At 40.2% G+C, this 25,975-nt stretch overlaps 1 protein-coding gene across 2 annotated transcripts in view; it reads right to left on the reverse strand.

Annotated features, from left to right (window-relative positions):
• Window positions 1-25,975, reverse strand: part of LOC131685229 (latrophilin-like protein LAT-2) — a 243,810-nt gene that overhangs the window by 123,541 nt on the left and 94,294 nt on the right. For both annotated transcript variants that reach the window (XM_058968809.1, XM_058968808.1), the window contains exon 2: window positions 5,903-6,158. In XM_058968809.1, the coding sequence (XP_058824792.1) occupies window positions 5,903-6,072 (170 nt within the window). In that variant the 5' untranslated portion in view covers window positions 6,073-6,158. The remainder of the gene's footprint in view (window positions 1-5,902; window positions 6,159-25,975) is intronic.

A 25,975-nucleotide genomic window follows, 5' to 3' on the forward strand; every position in this document is an offset into this window, starting at 1 on the left:
GTAACTAACTTTATTCTGAACAATATCTAGTACTATATACTAGTTTTGTTGATCTCGGTAATCACTAGCGATGAAGTGCTTTTTTGGAGAGTTTTAATGCTCAGTCTTCTTTGAAACTTCAACTTTTTTTTATTATATACATAATTTGTTTATTTAGCTCGGCTCAATGCAGTTTCTAAACGGAGCCGTGTGCCCTTTATATATTTCCATGATGTAAACAATAAAGATAAAAGGTTAAGTCGTCGGAAATCTCTAAGCTTGGTCATATGACCCTATTCCACGCTTTTCTAAAATTTCTCGTTGCAATTTCTTGAGTACTATGGCTCTTAATATTGAAAAATATTTTACGCCTTCCAGTCCCTTGCTAATTAAATGTTGTTACAACATAAAAAAGTCAACAATAAAAACAATAAAACGAGTTTTAATGGTTGTCCGGCAGATATCCTGTGAGCGACTAGCCATTGCGCGTAGACACCTGTTTACGAGGCAGAGAAATGTGTTTTCCTGCCAAATACCGTCTTGGCGGGCGTTCATTTCATTACTGGTCACGAGTGTAAACTACCTCAATGATGGTGCTGGCTGTTGATTTTGAGATACCTGACACAACTTTTGCCGCTGACAATGTTACCTGAACAGCTACTACAAATTTAGCAATCGTTTGACATTGGAGATTGTGGATCTGTAAGGAATTCTCTGTGTAATGTTAATATTGCATTATGTTTTGTTCTGCAGTAGGTGTTCGGGTAGGAGGAGATGGGTCGGTAGATTCGGGTTCTCACCACAAAAACACCACTTGAAATACCGAGAAGTAATTCCTAGATGGGCTCTTTTTAATTAATTCCATTTTTTCCAAATGTGTCACGAATCTTTTAATGGCCACGGTACAAGTAAGTGGTTTCAGATCTTGCAGCCGAACATTCATTTTCTCATCGTCCATATACAGGGTGTTTGGTTCAAGATTATGAACCTCTCGAGTGATGATTGACTGTCATATTTGGAGAAAAAACCGTTCTACACATACTATCAAATCTCAAATTTTACAAAGTTATTGAACTTTTTGTGTAAAAAACTGTTCTTATATCTTTCAGTTAATTAGTTTTAATTACCATTAAGTTGTAAAGTGGTTAAAAGTTGGCGTTTTAATGAGGTTTTTGTTAATTTTCTCAAAATAATGAATTATGATTATAGCAATATCTATGATCCAAAAGATGGGTTTTGGGGCGATTCATAATTTGTTCTTCAACATCATATTCCTATCTCTTCTCGTTTATTTGTAATTTCTTTTCAAAACTTTTCCTGTAATCAACTTGCAAGTGTTTAAAAGACTCTATTCTGAAAAATATGCTTAATATCGTTATTTCCAAGGCTTCATTGGAAAGCTGAGAAAGTTTCCTATCGATGTATGTACAAATATTCTTTAGTTACGTGTACTGAATTACTTTTTACTAGTAAAATATCTCAAAATTAGCGTTTTTGGAGAGTTTTGTAATTATTCTAATTATTGTTTAACTAATCTTATCGTTCCTAATGTTCATTTGGTGTCCCTTAACATTCATAACTTGTTGTTTGACACTTTATTCCTATCGCTTTTCATTTCGTTGCAATTTAATAGTTAACACAGCATGACCTCACCACCAATGTGGTGGATTCGAAATCGTTGTTTTTGCATATGAAGCGAGGTGATAAAACAGATTTTGCTTCGAAATTAAAAGAGATAATTGAATGAAGTCAAAAAAAGAATTGTAGAACTTGCTGAGATACATTATTTCGATGATAATAATGGTGATGTTTATTATTTACTTTTTTAAGTAAATTAACGAAAATGCTAAAAATAGCATAAACTTTAAACTAATTTACTTCTAAAAGAATACTAAATGCACTTAACTGAAAGGTATTAATACATCTTCCACTGCAATTTTTTTCTGGCTTTCGAATGAAAATAAGAAAAGGTACAATAAGTGCCATACTTTTTCAATAAGAGCTAGTATTAGTGAAAATGAGTTAAAAATATCAAAGTTCAATAACGCAAACACATGAAAACAAGAAAAGATAAGTGTATCATGTCAAAGAACAAATTATGCAGCTGTTCAAGACTAACAATCTGAATTATTAAAATGGTGATGTTAACTAATAAGATTTTCGTGAAATGAACGAAAAATCGATCAAAATTGTTGAATTTTCAATAAATTACTGTGAAAAGGTTACTTAACCTAATTAACTGAAACATGTGAGGACATCATTCAATGGAAAATTTTATCACCTATTCAATGAATCTAAAAGAATTGTAATACAAAGTATACTTTTTGAGTTAGAGTTATTTTAAGACAACCAAGTTTTTAACACAAAAAGTTCAATAACTTAGCAACGGTTGAGATTTGATGGTATGTGTAGGACGATTTTTTCTCCAAACAAGACAGCTAATCATCTCTCGAGTGGTTCTTAACCATGAACCAAACACCCTGCATATGAAGATCTTGATTATAGCGTTGTCACATACCATCACGAATTATAAGTTGTGCAAGATGATTGGTTTCGATTTGACGAACTTGTTGAACGCTCTTGATGCCTGACAGGGTAGAACTCGCTAAAGGTGACTTCCGTGTACCTAACGTCCATATTCACCTTCAGCTAATGTTTCACATCACGAATACTCGGTCGTATGCGAAAAGACCGGAACCTAATAGCCCCCGTATTTGCTCGGAGCACCACTACTTGCTCCTGCAACTCACTCATCTCGATAGATCACCATCACTTCGTACTGGTTCGGGCAGAAGCAGAAAGCACACTGAGCATCGTGATCGTTGTCATTGGTGGTTTACAATAGCAATATTCATCAAAATTTTCTAATTATTTTTGACGTAGGACTACGTCTTTGTTTTCGATATAGGGGTGCACGTTGCAAATTCTACAAAAATGGTATGTAACGAAAAGTCCAATTTTAAACGCATATAATTCAGCCATCTCACGATAAATTTTCAAATTTTTTGCGCATGTCGCCCCGAAATACTTCTAAGAATAGATTCCGATAGATAAACCCAAGGATTTTTGATATCATGGCATTAAAAATTAAAATAATGAGCAACCTAGTCAAAATATCGCGCATTTACACACAGAAGATAGCGCTTCCTTAGTCCAGCACAACAAATTTGTGTACCTAGCGCGCTACGCTTCTATGAATGACCTCATCATCGACTATTTAAACGGACGGATTTCGCCAGAGCAACTCAGTTGCCTGTTGAGCGGCAGACGAAGCAGGTCCGTTACACTGCCTGTGGAGGTACGCTACCCAGTGAATGCGACTGTGCTTGCCGTTCAAACACTATGCTATCTTTTGTGTTGTGCTCGTTTCCAGCACACTTTTATGTATAATTATTCGTACACAAAATAGTTTGTACATGCGAGCTCCATTTGCAAACACGGTTAACATAGTGTCGTGGTATTAGTTGTCTCTTTCGCTCTACCCATCATCATCAGCGTTGATTCATTTTGCGCTTGGGTTTAATGTTTGAGGCGAATGTGTAGGTAGGTAGATCTAATTTGTTACTAAATTGCACAACGAAAGTTTATTATTTACGTTCGATCAATTCATTGATTCATTTCCCCTTCACATGATTCATTTTCACTCAGCCTATAGTATTTTGATTCTACTAATAGGTACATACTACAAAGCCTATTTATGAATGAATACACTGCCACTTGAAAAACCGTTGCAAAAACGTATATTGTCCATATATAAAATTGTTTTCGATTCTTGTATATTTCTCGCTTTTTTTTTGAAAAGGGCCAATAAACAAAATTTGGGATTTTCGTTTTATTTCATATTCAGGATCTCTATTCGAAGTATTATCACCTGTAAAAACCCAAATGCCATAAAAAAATAATTGAAAAACATATGGCTATGTTGAATAAAAGGCCGATATTTGTTTGGTGTGCGATAATATATTGGTCGTTTACTCGAGGAAACGGCCAATAAACATATTTGTTTTGCTTTGGTTTTTTGGCCCTTTACTTTTTTCGTTTGAAAATGACTTAAACACAATCATACATCATTTCTTATAATCGAGTGGTTTATTATAAAACAGGAGAAAGCATTTTTCTTAGTATTCTCTTTTTACAAATCTCAAATCATCGAAGAAATAGGCAAAATATAAAAACGACAATGCATTCAACTACCCAGCTAATTGTATTAACGCTTAAAACACATTGAGTGTGTCCATAACTCTTTTTGAGACGTAATAAAATTAGTTTAATAAAAGGCCAAAAGTAAACGGCCAAAAAGCTAAACGATTGAAGTAAAAGGCCAATAAACTTTTTGATCGAAATCTATCGAGTTTAATATCCAGTAAGCAATGTATGCTGGTCAAATACATAAAAAACCGTACAAGGTGTAAATTGCTTGAATATCTTGATTGATAATCAAATTTGGACAAATCAGTAGAACTAGAACTTTTCTTGATCCTGTTTGTCTAATTTAATAATACTTTAATCAAATGCGCGTGAAATGATGCTACGAACATTACAACATTAATCAAAGTATAGAACAAACTACAACGAATGTGTGCATTGTTTTGAAAAAATTCGCCTTCGTTTTCAAATAGCAGATTGAAATATATTAGCAAAATTTCAAACCCATTTTACTCGATTCAGTCATTTTGTTTATTGGCCCTTTTCAAAGCAAAGGCGTGATTTATAGTTTCAATATATGATAGCGAATGCAGTGATATTTGTATGCGTACTTTAGGAAAGTTACAATAATGGCATTTTCTTCACTGGTCCGGGTTTTTTACCACACACAATCGAAAAGTTTTTACAAGCTAATCTTATGCTATAAAGATTTAGTTCCAGATATTAGTTCGGTCACAGTTTTCTGTCTTCTTTCTTCAGATCGTCTTAAATAAGTTTAGTCGGATTGGATCACCTACTACAAATGAAATGACCTGATAACCAAGAAGGTTTGGTTCAATAAGTAGTATTCGATATTGATGATTAAACCATACGTAAGAAATATATTTGATCTATTATTACTATAAATGTACTAAGAAAATAAATATTTTACATTAAGTAGTATAGTCCTACGTCTACAGCTCGTGCAACCCCATAGAGCTGCCCCTTGTAGTTTTTCTAAACTAAACGAGATACAGATGAGCTAGAAGTCATCGAAAAACAAGTTTTGTCAAGAAGAATTGTAGGCCAACATCTGCAATTTTCCAGGATCCCTACATATATTGTATGTGTAGTGTAGACTAGACTAGACATTCTGTACTTTGAAGCAAATAAAAATGAGTTTCCAAACCGATTTTATGGCCTTTGTAGTTGGTTACACTTCGATTGTCGGACCCTGTACTGATGGAATCCTTGTTATTTTTTGTGTTATATTAATTATAAATTTGTTTCAAAAAGTCGTTATCAAAAACACATTCTGTAACAATTTTGTTATTTCTTTATGAACTGCCGCACTTCAACAGATACAGATACAGATTAAGTTAACTGACTTATTGCGATTGTACATCATGGTTTCATTTTGTTCAAGCACCATTGACAATGGAGATTTATCTCGAATCCCATTGACATTGAGATTGAACAAAACTTCACCAGGAGTCTTCAGTACATCCAAACGATAATCAACCCACAAATCTCGACTCGTATCTAGCACACTCAATGAAAAACAACGACTACGTACATAACAAGATCAAAGATATCAAATTGGAATCGCAATATGCAGCTCCATGAAAACTATTGAATTCCCCTCAATTGCTATCACGTGCGGGGGAGGGGCAGAATATTTATACAACTTTTATCTTCATATTTTTTTTTGCTACTCGCTCTGAACACGGAACATATCGCATCACAGCACAATCATAATGGCGATCCTATCCCTTCCACCGTGCCTGCCCCAACTCACCTGTACGTGATGAAAGCGAACGCCAGCCCCACCAGACTGACGGAGCTTCCCAGTACGACTCCGAGTGCTATCAGTCCACCCTGGGAGCCCCAGGTCGTGCTCAGCGTTCCGTACGATACATTCGCGGCCGGTGGAAATCCGTGGATGTGGCTGGTGTACAGCGTTTCCATGCTGTTGTTGCTGTTGATGATGGTGATGATGATGATGCTGATGCTGATATGTGTGGCCGTATCCTGAATGCGCCGCACGCGTGCTCCTGTGCGAGGAAGGAGAAGGAAAGAAGATAAACAATGCGCGATAATGAATGACAAATTAACTGATTTACATCAGGATGCTTTGTTTTATCTAGTTTGCTGTGTTTTATTTTTGTTCCTGCACGCTTCCGTGCTGGGTAATTGCTGTCAGTAGTTGTGCGGTATCGCGTTGAATTATGCAGTTTCACAGTGGGAAAAAGGGATGGTGAGGATCAAAAATGGGTAACTTTGGCAATTGTGTCCAACCGACCACGGCGATGACTATTTGATACAATTTAAACTAGGTTCAAAGTGTGCTACTAGTAGTAGCCTACTACACTAAAATGGGGACTTTGAGGTTCTGTCCGTACTGTGGCATCCTGTTTGCTACCGGACGTTGACGAGTTCGTGACCGGACAAATCATCGGGGAATGTGAAGTTTAATTGAGTTTCGCTGAATTGGGCTTTGTTTGGAATTAGAAACCTACGCGTTATTGCCGTGCTGCTCGGTATTCCGATAGAGTAGAGCACTCGGGAAACTTGTTTATTAAATTATTGAGTTGGAAATTGTTTTAAAACGGAGTCGAAAAAAGGAACACTTGTTTCGAGTGCGCTATTATTACACTCTGCGTGAAATGTTGATAGCCATGTTAAGTCTTGGTACTACATCCCGTTCTAGAGCGTAACCTTATGTTATGACAGTTGTCGTAGCTAATTTTAAGTGTACGATCTTACGGGACCACCACTTTACTCTCTATGCCATCAAACTAGGGCGAAATGTTGATACAAGTGGAAAATTTACGCTACTCATAAAATTGCCATTTACCGTCGTATCACTAAAATGTTGCCTCTTTTACCATGCGGAACCTCAGCAGGAGCGGGCATAGTTGAACATCCTTGTTCCATCATGTGGCACAGTTTTATTGCGTTTCAAGCCAAACAATGTCTACTTTACCAGGAGTACCGGAAGCAAACACTTTTGAATTCTTGGGGGAAGCTTTCAGAACAAGCCCATCTCTATGGTTCGCGAATCAGCACCCACCCCGCTCCATCATTTCATCATCTCCATCATCCGTCATCACCGTTCAACCATCAGCGTATGCTCCTTGACATAAAAGTGGATGGCTCAAGACGCAAGCGAGAGACAATACCATACCAAATGGCGAGAGGAGTATGTGCTTCTGTGGAAAAGCGCTTTCCGAGGAATAAAAAAAGAAAGCGCTCCACTCGAAAGTCGTCAAGAGTGAAAACCCAACCAGCTCCTCTGGCGTCGTTGACGGAACAAATGGATTTATCTTGTTGTTATGGTTTTGTGCAATCGCTTGAAATTTTCCGCATCGCATTCTCTCTTACATACTTACGTATGTACACACCTACCCAGCCTCAGAAGGTTCGTTCACTCCGTATTTCACACCCTTTTTCACGCCGCACCGGTTCGGTCGGGGGGTGGAACGGCGATGATGACTTTGAGCGATGTTGTCGGCAATATATGTGTACAATGTAGTGTGATTTACTGAATGGATTTTTTGTTCACTTTTATCTGCTTGAATGCAGTAATCCCAGCTTGCCACCAGTCACTCCTCTTGACGCCCGCCACGTCAGTGCAGTTCCATCCCGAGCTTTGTCAAGCTGGCTCAAAGTATCCTTTTGTTGCGGAAACTGTACTACTACTGCTGGCACTTGTTGTGGAGTACCGATTGGCGAAACATGGCTTGGAAAAGACAATAAAAACTATTGCATAGTGCACCGCAGTCACTGGTGGTTTCAGGTATGCTGATAAGGGGACACGTGTCCTATAGTTTGTTTTGAACGTGGATTTTTATGTTATCGAATTTGCATGTTAATTGAACTTTTTAACATGTTCTGAAATTGTTACAGATTTTGAGAATCAATTCACACCTCAAAAATGAAGTGTTGCCTACAAGACATGACGACGATTTCCTTGAAAATGCTGATGGTTTTATCCAGAGGCGTAGTAGCGGGTCAGGGGTTTATCCGTTCAGAAATTCATGAAAACAAGATCACGATTTCGTGAACCGAAGGATTTCCGAAAACCGTGACCAAGTTCCTGAAATTATGAATAATTAATCTCGTATTCATGAAACTATTTGTGTTACCAAGAGCTTTTTCGCGATTTTTGTGATTTCTCATCAAGTTACCGTTATATTTTATTCATGAGTTTGCTATCGTATTTTCGTAATTTCTATTTCCTGGTATTTTAGCCTTGAGTAGTGATTCATGCTCATGATTTCAGGATACTAGTCACGATTTTTGTGTTAGTAATATGATTTATATTCATGATTTCAAGATCTTTGTCAAGATTTTCATAATTTCTATTCACGTTACCGTGATATTTTAGTCACTAGTAGAGTCATTTATGTTTATGAATTCAGGATCTTAGTCACGATTTTTGATATTTTAATCACGAGTAATGTGTTTTGTATTCATGATTTCAGGATCTTAGTCATGATTTTCGTAATTTTTATTCACGTAATCGTGATATTTCAGTCACAAGTAGAGTGATTTATGTTCTTCATTTTTGGATCTTAGTCACGATTTTCGTAATTTATCATATTTTATTCCAGAGCTTACTATCGAATTTGACACGTGGGATGATGGGACTGATATTGATGACATCAGTAGTTTTATTATGTTCCTAATTTCTCTTTGTCTTATCGCGATCTGTTTTTTTTTTGGTTATTTTCGGTTTTTGTACCGTAAACCGGGGTGACTTTGATCATCGGGGTGACTGATCACTCGAAACTTTTTTCGCAGATCCCTTATTAAACCAGAATAGTCTACCGAATCAATTTAATTTGAAATGATTTTTACACTAAACTTATAAAATACTGATGTATTATACTTTTTGAGTATATTATTCGGTTTTTGGGTACAAAACCTCCAAAAAACCGAAATTTGACTTTAACTTATTTTTACGAAACTTCGTAAAGTGTCTATTTTTTATAAAACAAATAAATCTCAGATTTGAGCAAGAGTAATAAATTACAAGTTTTTATTTTCCTTTAGAGTGGGATGTGCCAAATTTACTTTTAAGAGTTAGTTTATTTTAAATAATTTTTTTGTGAAACTAGTTGGCAATTATTTCAAATTATTTTAAGCTAAAATTCGCAACATTTTTATTGTTCAATATTCTAAGTGTTAAAATGGATGAAATTTTTTGTACATTGATAAAGCACTAAAATTAAACAATTTTAGCAGTTTTCAGAATCTTTTATTCTAGTTGGACACAAATTTTACGAATTTTGGTTACTTGAATTTTACAGTAAATTGAAATACTTTGGATGATACCAATTAACTTCTATTTAACGATTAACGATTTCCAGAATTAGTTTAAACGAACATTTGAATGAAAAACATTGACATCAATAACATAGTGTGGGTGAACATGCAGGTTATCAAAGTCACCCCGGAATACGAAAACGGACTTCAACTCGAAATCATTTTTGGAAAAATAACTGTTAGCGGACAATTTTAAGTAAATCCAATCTTGTTCTCCACACATCAGTACATGGTTTAAAAATATTAAACTTGAAAAAAACGTGTTGTGTCTAAAAATATGTAATGGTTAATGCGAAAAGTGATCAATGTCACCCCGGTTTACGGTACTCGTAGTATCCCGACAGTATAAACAGGAACATAAATGTGTGATTAATAAACCGGATCCGGTTGCATGAACTACATCACGAACACGATTTGTGGCTCTATCATGTATTTTTGGTGCTCAGCGCTATTTTATTTTTCTGTCGAGACATCACACTGAACCTAATCAAATGAATAACGATGTTCTATATCCTAATAGATTTCTTATATCTACTTACTCGAGCCTCTAGCTGGTCTCTAGCAACTTGACATATATGGCATTTATGGAATAGTGGAACAAAAATGATTCTACCAATAATACTCTAGATTTTGTGAAATAGTTCCTGTGAAAATTTGATGGCCATGTAGCATGAAATAGAAATTTATTAGGGATATCTTCTAAATATCACTAGCACACAAGATAGATCCTAAGTCAAGTACTAGGATTCATGAACTAGTTCACGAACTTATGAATAATATTTCATGATTTTGTGAAATATTTTATGTGCGCGAATGGTCGAAACTATTGTACTAGGAATCATGAAACAGTTCACGAATACATGAAAAATATTTTAAGATTTTGCAAACTATTTCACGAGCGCGAATGGTAAGTCGTGACTTTAAGTTCATGAATGCATGAATTTAGTAAAGCATTTGATCGCATTGACATCCCAATGTTACTTTATAAATTGACAACAATCGGCATTGAGCCTCGGCTACTTACAAATAATTAAATTTAAAGGAAAGCAATCTAATCTAATTAAAGTCACCTCAGGAGTTCCACAAGGCTCTCATTTAGGCCCTCTATTGTTTATTTTATACGTGAACGGTATCTCCTTCATTCTCAAAAAACTGAAAATACCAATTTATACGGACGATATGAAACTTTATTTGGAGGTAAGAAATGCCGAGGATATTAATACATTTCAAAACGAAATACAAATTTTCCACATGTGTTGTCAAAAAAGCCTCTTACAACTGAACGTGAAAAAATGTAATTCAATAACCTTTAGTCGAAAACGACAAAGGAGTTATATTAGATTCAAAGTTAAATTTTAATGATGATGTCTATTTATAATCACTATTGCGACTCAATTGATTTTACGATGTCTAAACTGGAACTAAAACAATATTTTATGCACAAAAGAAATTCTAACGCATAAGAGGATGATTCTGTTAAAGCCGAAATTTCTTCATTTATACTAAATTCACGAAATATACACATTAGTAATTAAAGAAATCTGTAGTCTACAACGATTGACGAAATAAATAAATAGATAAATATTCCATGATTTCGTGAACTATTTTACAAGCACGAATGGTAAATCGTGTCTATTATACTAGGAATCATATACCAGTTCACGAACATATGACTAATTTTGAATGATTTCGTGAAATATTTCACGAAAGCGAATGGTAAATGAACCAGTTCACGAATACATGAATAATATTTTATGATTTCGTGAACTATTTCTCGAGCACGGATATTGGATCGTGACCAATATATTAAGAATCATGAATCAGTTCACGAAGGTTGTATGGATTCAGGAATAAAATTACGAGTTTCATGTAATAGTTCACGAGAAAGTATCCAGACTTTTGATTTTGTGAACCAATGTTCCTAAATTTATGAATGACATTATAAGTTAATTTTTGGTTTTAGGAATAATGTTCTTAAAGTTGTGTACTAATTCACGTACAGAAAATCGATTTAGTAATAACATGGCGAAAAAAATGACTTAAGTTCACAAAATAAAAACAAATATTTCCACTAATAAAAGCATTACGCTGGCGTTACTGAAGGGAAATTGAAACATAATTTCAGATGCCATGATTTTTGTTCATGGTCCTGTTTTCGTAATGTAAAAACGTGGCTGATGCAGAATTCATGGCACTTTATTCACGATTTTGGGAACAATTTTTTTCCGTGTACATTGAGTAGATGAGGACAAAGCAGAAAGTTAAATGGCTGACTTGTGTCGTGACAAAACTGGGAGCTAATCGGTTCTCGAAACGGACTTCGGTACCGAGAAAAATCCCGCCGCCGCGGAACTCTCAGTCGGAGTAGGGTATTTTCACCGTCTAGGAGCTACGTGGCTCAAGGAAACGGGTATCAGTTTCGGGAAAAATTTCGCTGGCGGGGAACTCTCAGTCGGATTAAGGTGAGTTTACCGCCGGGGATTATCCGAGTAGATCGCGACAGAGCTGAGAACTAAATTGCTCACGGAAACCGGAGCTAAATGGCTCATGGTATCATGAGCTAAATCGATCACTACACAGTGGTCAAAATGAGCAATTTCATGCGTTTAATTATTTTGCGCCTAAATCATAAGGTTTTAAGATTTGGTGACTTAGGACAAGTTTTTGGAGTTATTAAGACAGATTTTCAGAAGTAGATGACCATGTTCCAAAATAAAATGTAAAAGCATTTTTGAAATGTAACTTTTTACTGAAAGGAGATAGACAGTTTGAGTCTTCGGCAATTGCAGACAATGTTATTTTTAGTAATTTAACAGAAGATACTAACTCTCTATCTACAGCCGTTTCGTTGTTATACGAAGTTTTCCAATGAACCCCATAAAAATCAGTTTATTTAAAATAACTTTTGTCGTATTTATTTCTCTACAACAATGTTCTTCACAATGTTTTAGATATTGTAAAAACCCATAACATTGTTGAATAATTTAAGACGATCCGATGTTTATAGAAAGAGTTAGAGCTGTTTCTTTGATTAAAAATGTCATATTTCTTAAAAAGTTTTCTAAAAAAGTTGAAAGTACAAACAATCTACTACAAAGTCCTAAAGGAGTGATTAGTATCTGTTAGTATCCAAGAATGTTATAAAATAATGAAACGGCGAGCATTTGAGTTTTTTCTCCAGCGTTATCTGGCTTCATTATATTCAATCATTTTATATGTACTGTATTCAAAATTACTTTAGTCATTATAATCACTTAATGAGTTATTGTAAAAGTAATACCATAACAAAAAGAGCTCGTAGTTCCATTGGAAATTGTGTGAAGAAGTACTTACAAAATGTTGAAATAATTGGTCCAGTAGATTCTGAGTTATGATGCACACCTATTTTCTTAAAGTCTCCTCCACTGATTTACTCTCAATTATTTTCAATATTTTGCCACGAAAATTAGAGAAATTAAGTTCAAATGTTGTATTATTATATGGAAATTGACTAACGCTTTATGTATCATCAAAATCTATTAAAAGCAATTTTCACCGAATGAACCTAATCTCTTACCCCCTTCGTCGATATTTACATGAATATTTGCTTGGTATATTGTAAACCATGCATAAATGCAAAATTGAAGTAAAGCAACTTAGATATTCATTGTTCATCGGATGCTTCTATTCTATTTGATCTATGTATTACTGACAATAAATTTTATGTTAGGCATTCCAGTATGCTTTCAGTTTTTCAAGCATTTTCATGTCGCCGTTTATTAGTTAGCGATTTTGTTTGTCGTCGAAGTTGGTAAACGTAAGTTGTTGCAATTTTCGAGTAAAACCGAGGACGATCCAAATAAAAATTTACATAACAACGCAGACGAAGTTCATCGAAAGAGGATAAGATAACTAGATCATCAACATTCTATTGTAGACCTTTGCTACTTTCCCATTATTTAAGATTGAATAGAATATAAACGCCGTTAGAACTCAAATACTCGACGTTTCATTTGTACGCAACATTCTTGGATACCAACGGATACTAACCATTTCTTCATGGCTTTGCAGTAGGTTAATAGTACTTTCAAGATAATACAATATCTCCTGCATATTTTTACAACTTTTTTAGAAAACTGGCCAAGAAATATGACATTTTTAATCAAAGAAACATCTCTAACTCTTTATATAAGCATCGGAACGTCTTAAAATGTTCAACAAAGCTGTGGCGTTTTGCAATATCTAAAACATTGCAGAGAACATTGTTTTAGAGAAATGAATACGACAAAAGTTATTATAAAAAAGAAACAGATTATTAAAGGGTGCTAACGAAAATATTACAACGAATCGGCTGTAGATAGAGAGTTAGTATCTTCAGTTAAATTACTTAAAATAACATTCTCTAAAACTTTGCTGAAGACTCAAACCGTCTCTTTTCAGTAAAAAGTTATATTTCAGAAATGCCTTTACCACCAAAACTCAAAACCCTATAGTTTAGCCACAAAATAATTAAAGGCATGAATTTGCTCATTTTGACCATTGTGCACTGAGACGAAAGCTAATTTACTCACAAAAACGGGATGTAAACGGCTCACAGAACCAGAACTAAATGCCTTGCAGAAACTTACCATTGGGTAATGTCCGAGTGGAGTGCGGGGCTAAATGGCTCAAGTACGCAGAGGATCGTATTAGATGCAGAGAGTGACGGATAGCAAGAGGAATGTCTGGAACTAAATGGATTAAAGGTTGAGCCATTTCATGGATCAAGCGAGGCTCAGTGTATCAGAAAGCTTCAGGCGTCGCGATCGCCAAAATTAACGGCGTCTTCGTGTGCAGTAGTTACACACCTACAAGGTGGATAATAGAGCAGTTCAGACTAATGTTGGAACAGTTAACCGAGCAATTAAACCGCCGAAAATCGGTAGTCATTGGTGGTGACTTTAATACCCGGGCTGTGAAGTGGGACAGTAGAGTAACCAACACAATAGAATATATCCTGCAGGAAGCACTATTGAAGTTAGACGTATGACTGTGCAATGAAAGTTGCGTTAGCACATTTCTGAGAAACGGAAGGGAGTGATGATGTACATGGACTGAAGAAGTATGCCCTTAGCGACCACCAGGCAATTCGGTACCACATCGGCCAATGAACGATGCTACAGCGCGGCAAAGGACGACCGGCGAGCGAAAGTGGAAGATCTCTTCGTTGAGGCACCTCGGTCTAAAAAGGATTGTGACGCCACAATGTCGTCGTGAAAACAGTAGCCACGCAGTACGCTGCGTCCAGCCTCCGCTCCGGATGGTATACCCGAACATCGTCAGGATGGTGCTGCAGAAGTGTTCAGATGATTGCAACTACTCCAAAATGTGGTAGGTACAGAAGCTGGTGATACTACTAAAGCCAGTGAAATCACTGGGTGATCCCGCCTCGTATAGGCCTGTATGTCTGCTGGATGTACTCAGGAAACACGGAAAACTAATCAACGACCGGTTGAGCTTCAACAACCACATCGATTACGCCTGCGAAAGGTCGACGAAGGCAACGAACGCGATAGCGAGGATCATGCCAAACGTCGGTGGTCCGAGAAACAGCGTGAGATGTCTGATACCTAGTTTTTCGTCATCGAAATTGTGATATAAGGTTCCAGCCTGTGGTGCAGCGTTGAAAACTTAGCTGAACCGCGAAAAGCTGTACAGGACATTCCGGCTGATGGTCCTACGAGTCGCGAGTGCGTACAGAACAATATCATCCGAGGCAGTATGTGTTATCCCTGGGATGATCGCCATCTGCATAACCCTGGCGGAGAAACACCAGAAACATGAGGAAGATGGTGAGAATCGATTTAATGCCAAGGTGACTGCAGGAATGGGACTATACGGAAAAGAAAGACTGGCTGACTACCGGCTCATCCTAAATTTGTTGACGAGTTTATATAGAAAGCACGTAGAGGCTTCTGTCGGGCCATGACAGCATCAGGAAGCATCTTCATCGGTGTGCCTGGAGTGTGAAAACATCGAGGAGACACTGGAGTTTTGTGGTCTTCAAATTTCCGAGGTTTGAAGCGATACGCAGGGAGACGCTTGAAACGAAAGGGCGGAATAATGTTGCCCACAAAATAATAAGTGGCGTAATGACGTGGAACGCGGTTAACAGAGCAGTGATGCAGATCATGACTGCCTTACAGCGGAAATGGCGTGACGAACAGCGAGCAACAGTTTCAAGAGAGCAATCACCGCCGGGAAACTCTGCCGAAGTAGACTAGATGTACCGCTCGGGTTTAATCGAGTAGACCACGCCAGAGTACCAGGTATGGGTCGTCGGGCCCTTGCGAACCGGATGCCACGCAATCGCTGGACTGATTACGGCACCCTACCGGTAAACCCGATATATATGTATAGCTAATACAGAAGAAGAAGGTGTTGGGAGAACTTTTTCCGCCGGGAACTCTCCGTCAGCGTAAGCAAGAACCACTGTCGGGGACTAGACTGAGTATATCGCAACGAGACACCATTAGGTACCAGGTCGGAGCACCAGCGAACCGAACTCCTTGCTCCAACGAAATCACCTGACTGACCTCGAAACCTGGCTGGTTAGCTCGGTTTTATGAGAACTTTTCTCGTCGGGGAATTCTCCGTCGAAGTAAGCTAGGTCCATCGTCGGGGACTAGACCGAGTAGTTCGCGAACAAGTCGAGAGCTCAACAAGAAAGTGGTGCTAAATGGCGCCGAATATGACATGAAAAACCTCTCCCCGATGTAATGCAGTGAGGTAGTGCCGGGGAGGAATCAGGTTCCGTGCAAGAGTAGTTGTTTTAGCTGCCCACACCCGTTTCCTGAGTTGTTGGTTTTTCATACATTTTGTTCCTGTTCAGGGTGCTTTTTTTCAGCACTCTAAAAATATATATACATACATACATACGCACATAGTGAAAAGGGGAGCAGAAGAGGAAAGTAGAACCCTTGGCTCGTCAAAGGGAGAAGCCGTGCTCATCAAAGCCAATGACGCGACGACGTATACAGCGCTGCTCAAGAAGATCAGAGAGGACCCGGAGCTGAAGGACTTGAGGGAACACGTGGTAAGAGTCAGGCGTAACCAAAAAGGTGAAAAACTACTCGAGCTGAAGAAGAATTCCACGACTAGCAGCTCGGCCTTGCAGGAGACTATTACCAAACCAAAGAAAATGCAGAAGTTAAAGCCTTAAACCCGGAGATGGTTATTGTGTGCAAGGACCTTGATGAAATAACGACGGAAGACGAGCTGAGAGGAGCACTGAAGCAGCAGTGTAACCTAGGCGAGGTGCACATGACATTCTGGTTAAGGAAGGGATACAGAGGAACACAGACAGCGATGATTCGTTTATCGGTAACCGCTGCAGAAAAGGCAATGGAGGTAGTTACGGTTGGATGGTAGAGATGTCTACTGAGAGCCGCCCCACGAGTAAATAAACAAGCGGAGAAATGTTTCAAGTGCTTGGATTCGGACATTTAGCAGTGCCCGGACAGATCCTGAACGTGCTGGAAATGCTGGGAGACGGGTCATCTTGCGAGATACTGCACGCAGAGACCGAAGTGTTTTATTTGCACCCCAGCGGACGGAAACGACCACCAGACGGATGGCTTTAAATGCCCTGTCTACAAGAAGGCGACTACAGGTCAACGGTAATAGAGATAACCCAGATAAACCTGAATCACTGTGACACTGCACAGCAACTGTTGTGGCAGTCTACAACAGAAACAATGTGTGATATCGCTTGGATTACAGAGTCGTATCAAGTCCCCCCTGATAACGCTAACTGAGTGGCGGATAGATCAGGAACGGCTGTGATACAAGTTATGGGCAGATTCCCCATGTAACCCGTCAGGGTAACAATTTAGCACTGGGTGGAAATATACCCTTTCGTGCGTACTCTCTCCGTAGAGTGTATTGTTTACGAAAATTTATGCTCACCGCTGTTTCGATACCGTTCACTTTTTCTTGTAAATTTTTGTATAGTTTCGCGTTTGTGAACGGTTTTGTGCGTACAGATAGGCGTAGAAAATTTTGTTAAACATTTGTCAATAACTAACATAGGGCTTAGGTAGGTTACCGCGCTCCTCTTGCTGTTATATTGGTTGCTGTTTATGCTGCAAAGGAGATGACAGTTATGCGGCGGTGCGGTTTTGTGGTGATGGTGTTTATTTTGGTGGAGTGGAAAAGGCGATCGAGATAAGCCAGAAAGTGACGAACTACGAAATTAAACAGACGTCCGTGAAGAAGTTTTTTCGGGACAGTTTCCCGCCACGTTTAACCAGTGAGGTGAAGTGCGCGCGTGTGACAGATAAAAACCTGTCGAAAAGTGCCGGCTCGTGGTTCGGGCACAGTAGTAAGTGTGGTGCTGGATCGCCGTCGGGGGAAGCTAATTACCAAGGAGCTTTCGCTTCCCCGGCTAACCGCAAAGGATCCAGACGCACCAATCCGCCCTCGCTGGGAAGGATAAGTCGAACGAGCCTTGCTCTCCTTCCCAGCTAATAGCAAAGGAGGGCGAAGCAGGGTGGATAGCGGCTCCCCCTGGGAAGAACACTGCGGTGTCTTCCGGGATTCTTTGCGGGGAGCAAAGAATCCGGTGATTCGTCACCACCGTCGCTAGGGAGGTTCCGACAAAGGAGCAAAGCTCACCTCCCTAGCTAATTGTTAAGGACCGCTGCCGGAGCAGCCAACGTAAACAAGGAGAACTCGGCCGTTGCTGTCCCGGCCGGTCGGAGGAAACCGCCCGCCTATCCGCCCGCAGCAGCAGTGTACAGTGAAGGGAGAGTAGGTGAAAATAAAACACGGTAAAATTTATTTGTTTTTCCTTTTGTTTGTTGTGTTACGAAAATCCGAAATTCTGTAGAGGCACCTAGGCCGCCCTGAAAAGAAGGGTTCGCTGGGCAAACAAGAACCCGAGTAGTGGGCAAACCCCTACTTACACCCATTCAAGAAGTAGTCGAACGCTCATACGAGGGCTTCGTGATCGCCAAAATCAACGGCGCTGTAACGCTCCTCCAAGGTGGACAGTAGAACAGTTCAACCTTATGCTGCAGCAGTTAACCGAGCAGTTGATCGATCGGAAGCCGGTAGTTATTGGTGGTGACTTCAACGCTTGGGCTGTGGATTGGGTAGTAGGGTAACCAACACACGAGGGTGTATCATGCAGGAAGTTCTAGCGAAATTAGACGTACGATTGTGCAATAAGGGTTCTTTTGACACATTTCGGAAAAACGGGAGGGAGTCTATCATCGATATCACATTCTGTAGTCCTTCATTGATGGCGAACAGGGGCGAACAGAATGAGGGTTCCCGACTATCTATGCCAAAACCTGAAGAGCTACTTCCAGAGCAGTGTGCTGCTGTACGAGACAAGCGAAGAGCAGAAGTCAATGCGAGTCACATCGGGCGTTCCTCAGGGCTCCATTCTAGATCCAACACTTTGGAACGGGATGTACGATGGGGTCCTAACACTGCGGATGCCCGGAAAAGTAAAAATCGTGGGTTTCGCGGACGATGTGTCACTAACGGTGATGGGTGAGACACTTGAAGAAGTGGAGGTCTCGGTGATGGAGACAATAGACGCGATTAAGAGCTGGATGAAGCTGTAAATAGCTCACCACAAGACGGAAGTGTTGCAAAGCGATGCAGGGGATACAGATCGCCGTGGGAGGGCAAGTGATTGCATCGAAGCGTGCAATTGGGAGTGATAATCGACTACCGGTTGAGCTTCAACAATCACGTCGTCTACGCGAAAAGTCGGCGAAAGCAACGAACGCAATAGCGAGGATCATGCCAAACACCGGCGGTCCGAGGAGCAGCACGAGACGTCTGCTATCTACTATTTCGTCATCGATACTCCGATATGGGATTCCTGCCTGGGGTGCTGCGCTGAAAACCAAGCAGAACCGTGAAAAGCTGAACAGGACATTCCGGCTGATGGCCGTACGAGTCCCGAGTGCGTACAGAACAATATCGTCGGAGGTGGTATGCGTAATTGCCGGGATGATCCCTATCTGCATCACTCTGGCTGAGGATGTGGAATGCTACCAGCGAAGAAAGGCACGAACTGCAAAGGCACTGGTCCAAGCGGACTCGTTGGCTAAGTAGCAGCAAGAGTGGGACAACGTGGAGCGAGAAACGTGGACCCTCCGACTCATCCTAAATTTGTCAACTTGGGTACATAGGAAGCATAGAAAGGTGAACTTCCATTTGACGCAGTTTTGTTCGGGAATGGATGCTTCCGGAAGTACCTGCATCGGTTTGGGCATACTTCGTCACCCCTTTGCCTGGAGTTTGTAAACGTGCAAGAGACACCGGGACACGTGGTATTTGAATTCCCTAGGTTCGAAGAAGTTCGTAGGGGTATGATTGGTGTGACAGTGGACAATATCGTCGAAGAGATGTACCACGACAGTCAACAGAGTGGGTACGAGTATACTCTCCGAGCTGCAGAGGAAGTGGCGAAGGGACCGACAAAGTAGCGCCATTGGCTAGAACGCCGCCGGGAAACCACAAATCTTGTTTTGGGAGAAATTCCGCCGTTTGGGTCGTCGGGGCGCCAGTGAACCGCACCGCACCGGGTGGCTCGTGGATCAGACTGAGTAGATCGCGTCGAATAGCTAACAGTGGGTCGTTGGGGCTGCAGTGAACCGCTGCACCGGGAATTGCTAAACAGACCTCAGCAGCTACTGGCTGGCTCGTTGAGTAGGCTAGGTCCATTGCCGGGGACTAGATTGAGCAGATCGGGACGAAGCGGGAAGCTAAATGGCTTACGGAAACGAACATCGGGATCGGGAGCAATCTACCGCCGGGGAGTTCACAGTAGGGAAGATTCGCCGCCGAGGACTATCCGACTATATCGTGACAAAAATGGGAGTTAATTGGCTCACGAAACAAACTCCGGTACCGAGATAAATTCCGCAGCCGAGAAACTCTGAGTCGGAGTAGGGTTGTTCACCGCCGGATAATAACCGAGTAGATCTCGATAAAACTGGGAGCTAAATGGCTCAAAGGAAGCGGGTATCGGTGTCGGGAGAAATTCTTCCGTCGGGAAACTATCGGTCGGAGTAGGGTGAGTTCACCGTCGGGGACTATACGAGTAGATCGTGATAAGGCCGGGAGCTGAATGACTCACGGAAACAGGACCTAAATGGCTGATGGCATCAGCATCTAAACGGCTCACAGGAACGAGAGCTAAATGGTGACGTAATAGATGGAGACAAGAAGCAAGAGCAGAGTCCAAAGTTAAATCAAAACTCAAATGTCGAGCCATTTCATGAAACAAGTCAGGCTACGTGATAGAGCAGAGGTAAGAGGTGCGACGAAAGCAAAACGTGCCCCCACTAAGTAATAAGTAAATGGGTAAGGAGAGAACGTGGGTCGTGAGTCCCACACAGTGCCAATATACCACAGGCCAGGCTTTTGAAGCTTCTTAAATCTTACTATAAAACACACACACACACATACATTTTCCGATCTCGATGAACTGAATCGAATGGTCTATGGCACTTGGCTTTCCGGACCTTGGTTAAATAGTCGATTTTTCGAGCGATAGCATAGCCTTTCTTTATACACTGGAACCTCCATTTACGAACCAAACCGGGGGTTCGTAAATTGAATTTGTTCGTAAAAAAGTGTTCGTTATTTGGGATCTAGTTCGTAAAAAAAGTTTGCTCCATATTCTTATTATAATTCGTTGGTTGTGTATACGACTGTCGGATTTTTATGTATGAGGGTTTTCGGCATGCAGTCTTTAAAATACTGTGGACAGATTTTTATCTAAGGTAAAAATCTGTCCACATTATTTTTAAGACTGCATGCCGAAAACCCTTATACATATAATTCGTTGGTTGAGCCATATTCTCGATAACCATAACAATACTTGGGTATTTTTGGAACAGGCTTGACCATTAGATGATGAAAATGGGAAATTGGAACCTTTCTCAAATCCAAGATGGCGACTTCCGGTTGAGAAAAATACCCAAGTTTTTGAGGTTATAGAGAATTTATCGAAACCGGAAGTCACCATCTTGAATGTCAAAATGACTCAAGACATCGATTTCCGTCATGTATTCATCAACCCCATTCCGAAAATACCCAACTTTTATTAGTAACAGTTCGCTAAGAATACGAGAAACTTCATACTGTACTGTACAACCTTAAACTTTTTTGACGAACTTGGTTCGTAAAAAAAGAGTTCGTTATTTCGAATTTGGTTCGTAAAAAAGTTACATAAATCGAATATTACGTAAAAAAAGAGTTCGTAAATGGACGTTTCAGTGTATAAGAAAGGCAACAAATCAAAATCATTATCGACTTTTGGCCAGGGTTTCAAGAAAATCAGACGCTATGGCTGCAATCCCGTCTATACCAGAACGGAAAAACCATCCCGTTTATGTAGAGAATCTAGTCTCAGTCAAAACGTCTATAAACTTAACACCACTCAAGCCGTCGTAAGTGCTCATGGCATCGGCTCAGTGAATGAAGATTGACCCGATGCAGTTACGCTCAATCACTTCTTCTGTAATCACACGATAGGGATCTGGAGTGCATTTGGCTGAAACAAGTACAGGGTGGTGCGACGGGATTGCACTGTAATCATGAGGCTCTGAGTCAGTCGAAAAAGTGGCATGTTGCAAGTGTATATGTGTAATATGTATGTAGAATGCTTATATTGTAAGGTAGGCTTCGAGTACTGTGTAATTAGTTCCAGTTCAATTGGGTCACCCTGTATACTTTCAAATATTTCATACCATCGCACCACAACTCGTGTTCACAGTCTTGGCTCGGTTCATTTTGGTTTCGTTTTTCTTGGCACGGCGATAGTCCGAGAAATTTTCAACATCGATTTAACGGACAGTGATTAATTTCCTGATATTCTGAGAGGAACTTTGAATGCGAAATCTACAGACTACATAAAAGCAGTTTAAGTGCGCTTAAATACCTCCACAAACCGTTCTCTTCGTGATCGGAATTATCATCCGCATCCCATTCAGTGCTCTACTGATGGTTGGTTGTGCATAATGCAATGCGGATGCAGTTCCTCCTGCACTTGAAAGATAGGCAAACCGACCTCCGTTTGTGGCTGTGCTGCTTTATCGCAGAAAGATGGGGGAGGGGTGAGAGATAGCTTGGGACAAACCGGAAGATTTACGAAAGACTATTGAGAGACGGGACTGCTTTGGATAAGCGTGGGGTGCCACAAAATTAAATTTATGTCTGCATTGTGGTGCACTCTGTCGGTTCGGAAGGCACATTTCAAGTGGAACCCGAGGAAAAAGGAGAATCGATTTGTGCTGTTATGATTGAAATGTATTTGAGGAAAGCATTTCGAATGGTGTCGATCATATCTTCAATAAGGAGATTTATTTATATTCTGAGATTTTTCATGTTAAAATACATGAATGTTGAATGTTTTATTTGCGTAAGTTTAATAATAATCAATCGAAATCAATTTTGTTTCCGAGGGTGGTCTACTAAATACATTCCATAAGTAATGAAAAACTTTCATAAATAGCCGAAATATTATAGAGCTTTCCAGTATTTCGGAGGTTATTTTTTATGCTTGACAAACTTCCCAAAAGTTCAAAGTTGTAGGATATTTTCATTCGGAGAAATTTTAGGACAAACATCCCATATTAAATGAACGTAAAATAGTAAACACTGATGGTTATAAGTCGTTATAAATAAATTATGATGAAATTACGCAACATTACAACCAAACTTCAAAGAGCGCACAGTATCCAGCAACAATTTCTCTAGAAAGTCATCTTCCGAAAAAGCTGCGAACTTAGACCGAGCACTGGAAACCGTTACTCACTACCCGAGCTGCCTTCCGGTCACTACCCTACTCCGTCATGAACTGGACCATCAGAAACGTTGTGCTCCATCGAATTTATGTACTGGGGGGCCTGCCTTCATTTGCCGTAAGATGTTCGCCGATTCAGCTCAATGAATACTTCCAGCGATAATAGAGAATATTGTCGCTTTTCTGAATGCGACAAGTGTGGCAGACTCACAACTTTTGCTGCATACCTCCTCCCCCCGCCCCCTTCTACCGAACATTGCCGTAAGTGAACCCTTCGTCCAAAAGTTTCGGTCCACAGTCGCACTCATCCGGATCGAGGAGATATGAATATTTATGAGAGCGGGCCATTTGCTTCTTTCGGGGCACTTAACTGACTTGAAACGGTGCAAAAGGCCACCCACAAATGGGTCGTTTTGATGGTGAAATGGGTGCTTGTTTCCTTCGAGGTTGAACTTTCCGGAATAATTGGATGGCAATGCGCTGTACTTGCGGCTTTTGAATAGAGATCATCTTGGCGGGAGTGTTCCAAGCCACTGGAAATCGCCAACTTGTGGTGGATTGCACGCTCGAATAAACTTTACGAGTTGGTAAATTATATTGAAAGTGAGCTGGTAGTTCGGAATAGTGGCCCGAGGAACAGTGGTATCTGACTACGTTCCTTAAAGTGGAATAGAAAAGATAATATCGTGTGTTCAATCGATTATAATGTGGCTTACATAGCTGCAGATTTCATCAATATTTTAAAAATTATATAACCTATTTATTTAGAGTCAACATGTAAACAAAAAAATCTCAATTAATCGCAGTTGCAATCTTTTTTGCAACTTTAATGTTTCCGAAAGGCGACAGGATGATAAACTGCTTCGCTTTAATTTATGCCTACAATTACTTTCAATCCACAGAGCAAAGCCCATTTTCAACGCCACTTGTTGCATCGGAATCCTGAAAGGACGATGCAATCCTCAACGGTTTGGTGGTTGTTATAGCGGATTGTGTTATATGAAGTAACAAAGTCGGTACAGGTACTGGGTTCGATTCGCGATTTTAGCAAAGAATTAAAATCGTTTACATGCAGATTCACTATAGAAATTAGTTACTCTGGTTTGAAGCTCATTTTCAAATTTCTTCACGTAAATAGCCAAAAACATGTTCACTCTTATCTAGCAGTACGGATACAGTATCAGACCGCCCAACACCCGTGTGGCATTGGCAGTTTGACCGGCAGTGACGGAGCTCATCATGAACACCACTCAGTGGACGGCTTCTGGCCTGTGGCTGTGTTTATCCTTTCACCATCACCAACGAGCGCTTCTGCTCGATGTTTCACAAAAAAAAACTACTGCTGCACAAATCCTATCCGCCGGTTTGTTGGGGTTCTGAACATTTTCACCCAGTTTGGTGTGCCAAAAAATAGGGTCATTTATCATCTAGACTGCAGCGCGATTGAAGCAACTTGCTGACTTCGTTCTGTTGTTTAAAACGTCCACTTATCAGCTTATTTTTCAAGGTCTGCAGAATCGTACGGGTGGCAGCCCGAATAAAAGCGATTGTTCATGAATTCCGGCGTGTTCCCTTATATGTTCGATTTAGCTCTTTTTATGTGAGAATACTATTTGATCTAACTTTGAAAAGTGATCCAGAGAATATAAATTTATCACGATTTTTAACTTTTTATTTACTAAATATCTCAGCCTTATGTTCGAGAATGATGTTAAACTTTGCCTCTTCCTTTTCGGTCAAATAGCAGCAATTGTGGTTCTAATTTTAGCAAGATCTAAAATTAAACTGTTTAACGGATCCAGATAGAACCAAACAGCTTTTGATTAAGTTGCAGAATAAAATATTTTAGACAAATTTGCCAAAGACATACAAGCTGCTTTCAGATTTTCCATTCCACAAGAAATTTCAAAGTAAGCTTAACGCTGTTAGTTAGTTCAGCCGTGTTGTATCCGGTGGTGGGTGAAATCTCTTGCAGTATTTCAGTGAAGAATTAACCCACTGGGTTTCTGTTCCCCATGTCGTAAGAGGGGATTAATAACAGCTGTGCCGTCAAATGGTGAGATAACATAGTACTCACAAGTCTCCTATCTCATGCCTCCACGCGAGTCTATCGAGGACATGTAATCGTTAGACCGGTGTCGGATGGGTGCTATCAGCCTTCTGCTGTAGCATCGAAATGAGAGGATGCCAACGGGCGGGCCTCAAAACTCGTACCGTAGAATTTATGCCCCAATCCAAGATGTGATGCGACCCGTGTCGAGGGAGGAGGGGGGCATCAACACTTCGAACCCCAGCCCTACGTAAAACTAGGACTGGGATCTGAAGTGATGACAAATACCAAGCCGCGTACGGAGCCTGTGGGGCACCAGGGCGCACCCCACAATATTTTTGCCCTTGCCCTGTCAAGCGGGGCTCTGACAGGGTTGACTTTCTTTCCCTAGCTATTCGTGGGAACAAAACGGAAAACAGTAGGAACACTGTAAACATGAGTTTGGAGGAGATTGCGGCGATGGAGGTGGAAGAGGAGAAGGATTGCGCGGAAAGCAAACTTGGAGAGCTGCTGGTGGTTCATTGGAGGATGTTGTGTCCTGCACTTCGTCTGTTCTCAACTCTCCAGATAGAGACGAGGATTGGACAGTGGCCAAGGAGGACACAGACCAGTCCGGCGGAGCAACCGGTGGGTTGAAGGTCTCCGGGAACAAAACAAGAGGAACAGGAAGAACTTAAGCGGAGCGGAAATGCTATGGG

This window comes from Topomyia yanbarensis, chromosome 2 (assembly GCF_030247195.1).
Source record: "Topomyia yanbarensis strain Yona2022 chromosome 2, ASM3024719v1, whole genome shotgun sequence".
Lineage (NCBI taxonomy): Eukaryota > Metazoa > Arthropoda > Insecta > Diptera > Culicidae > Topomyia > Topomyia yanbarensis.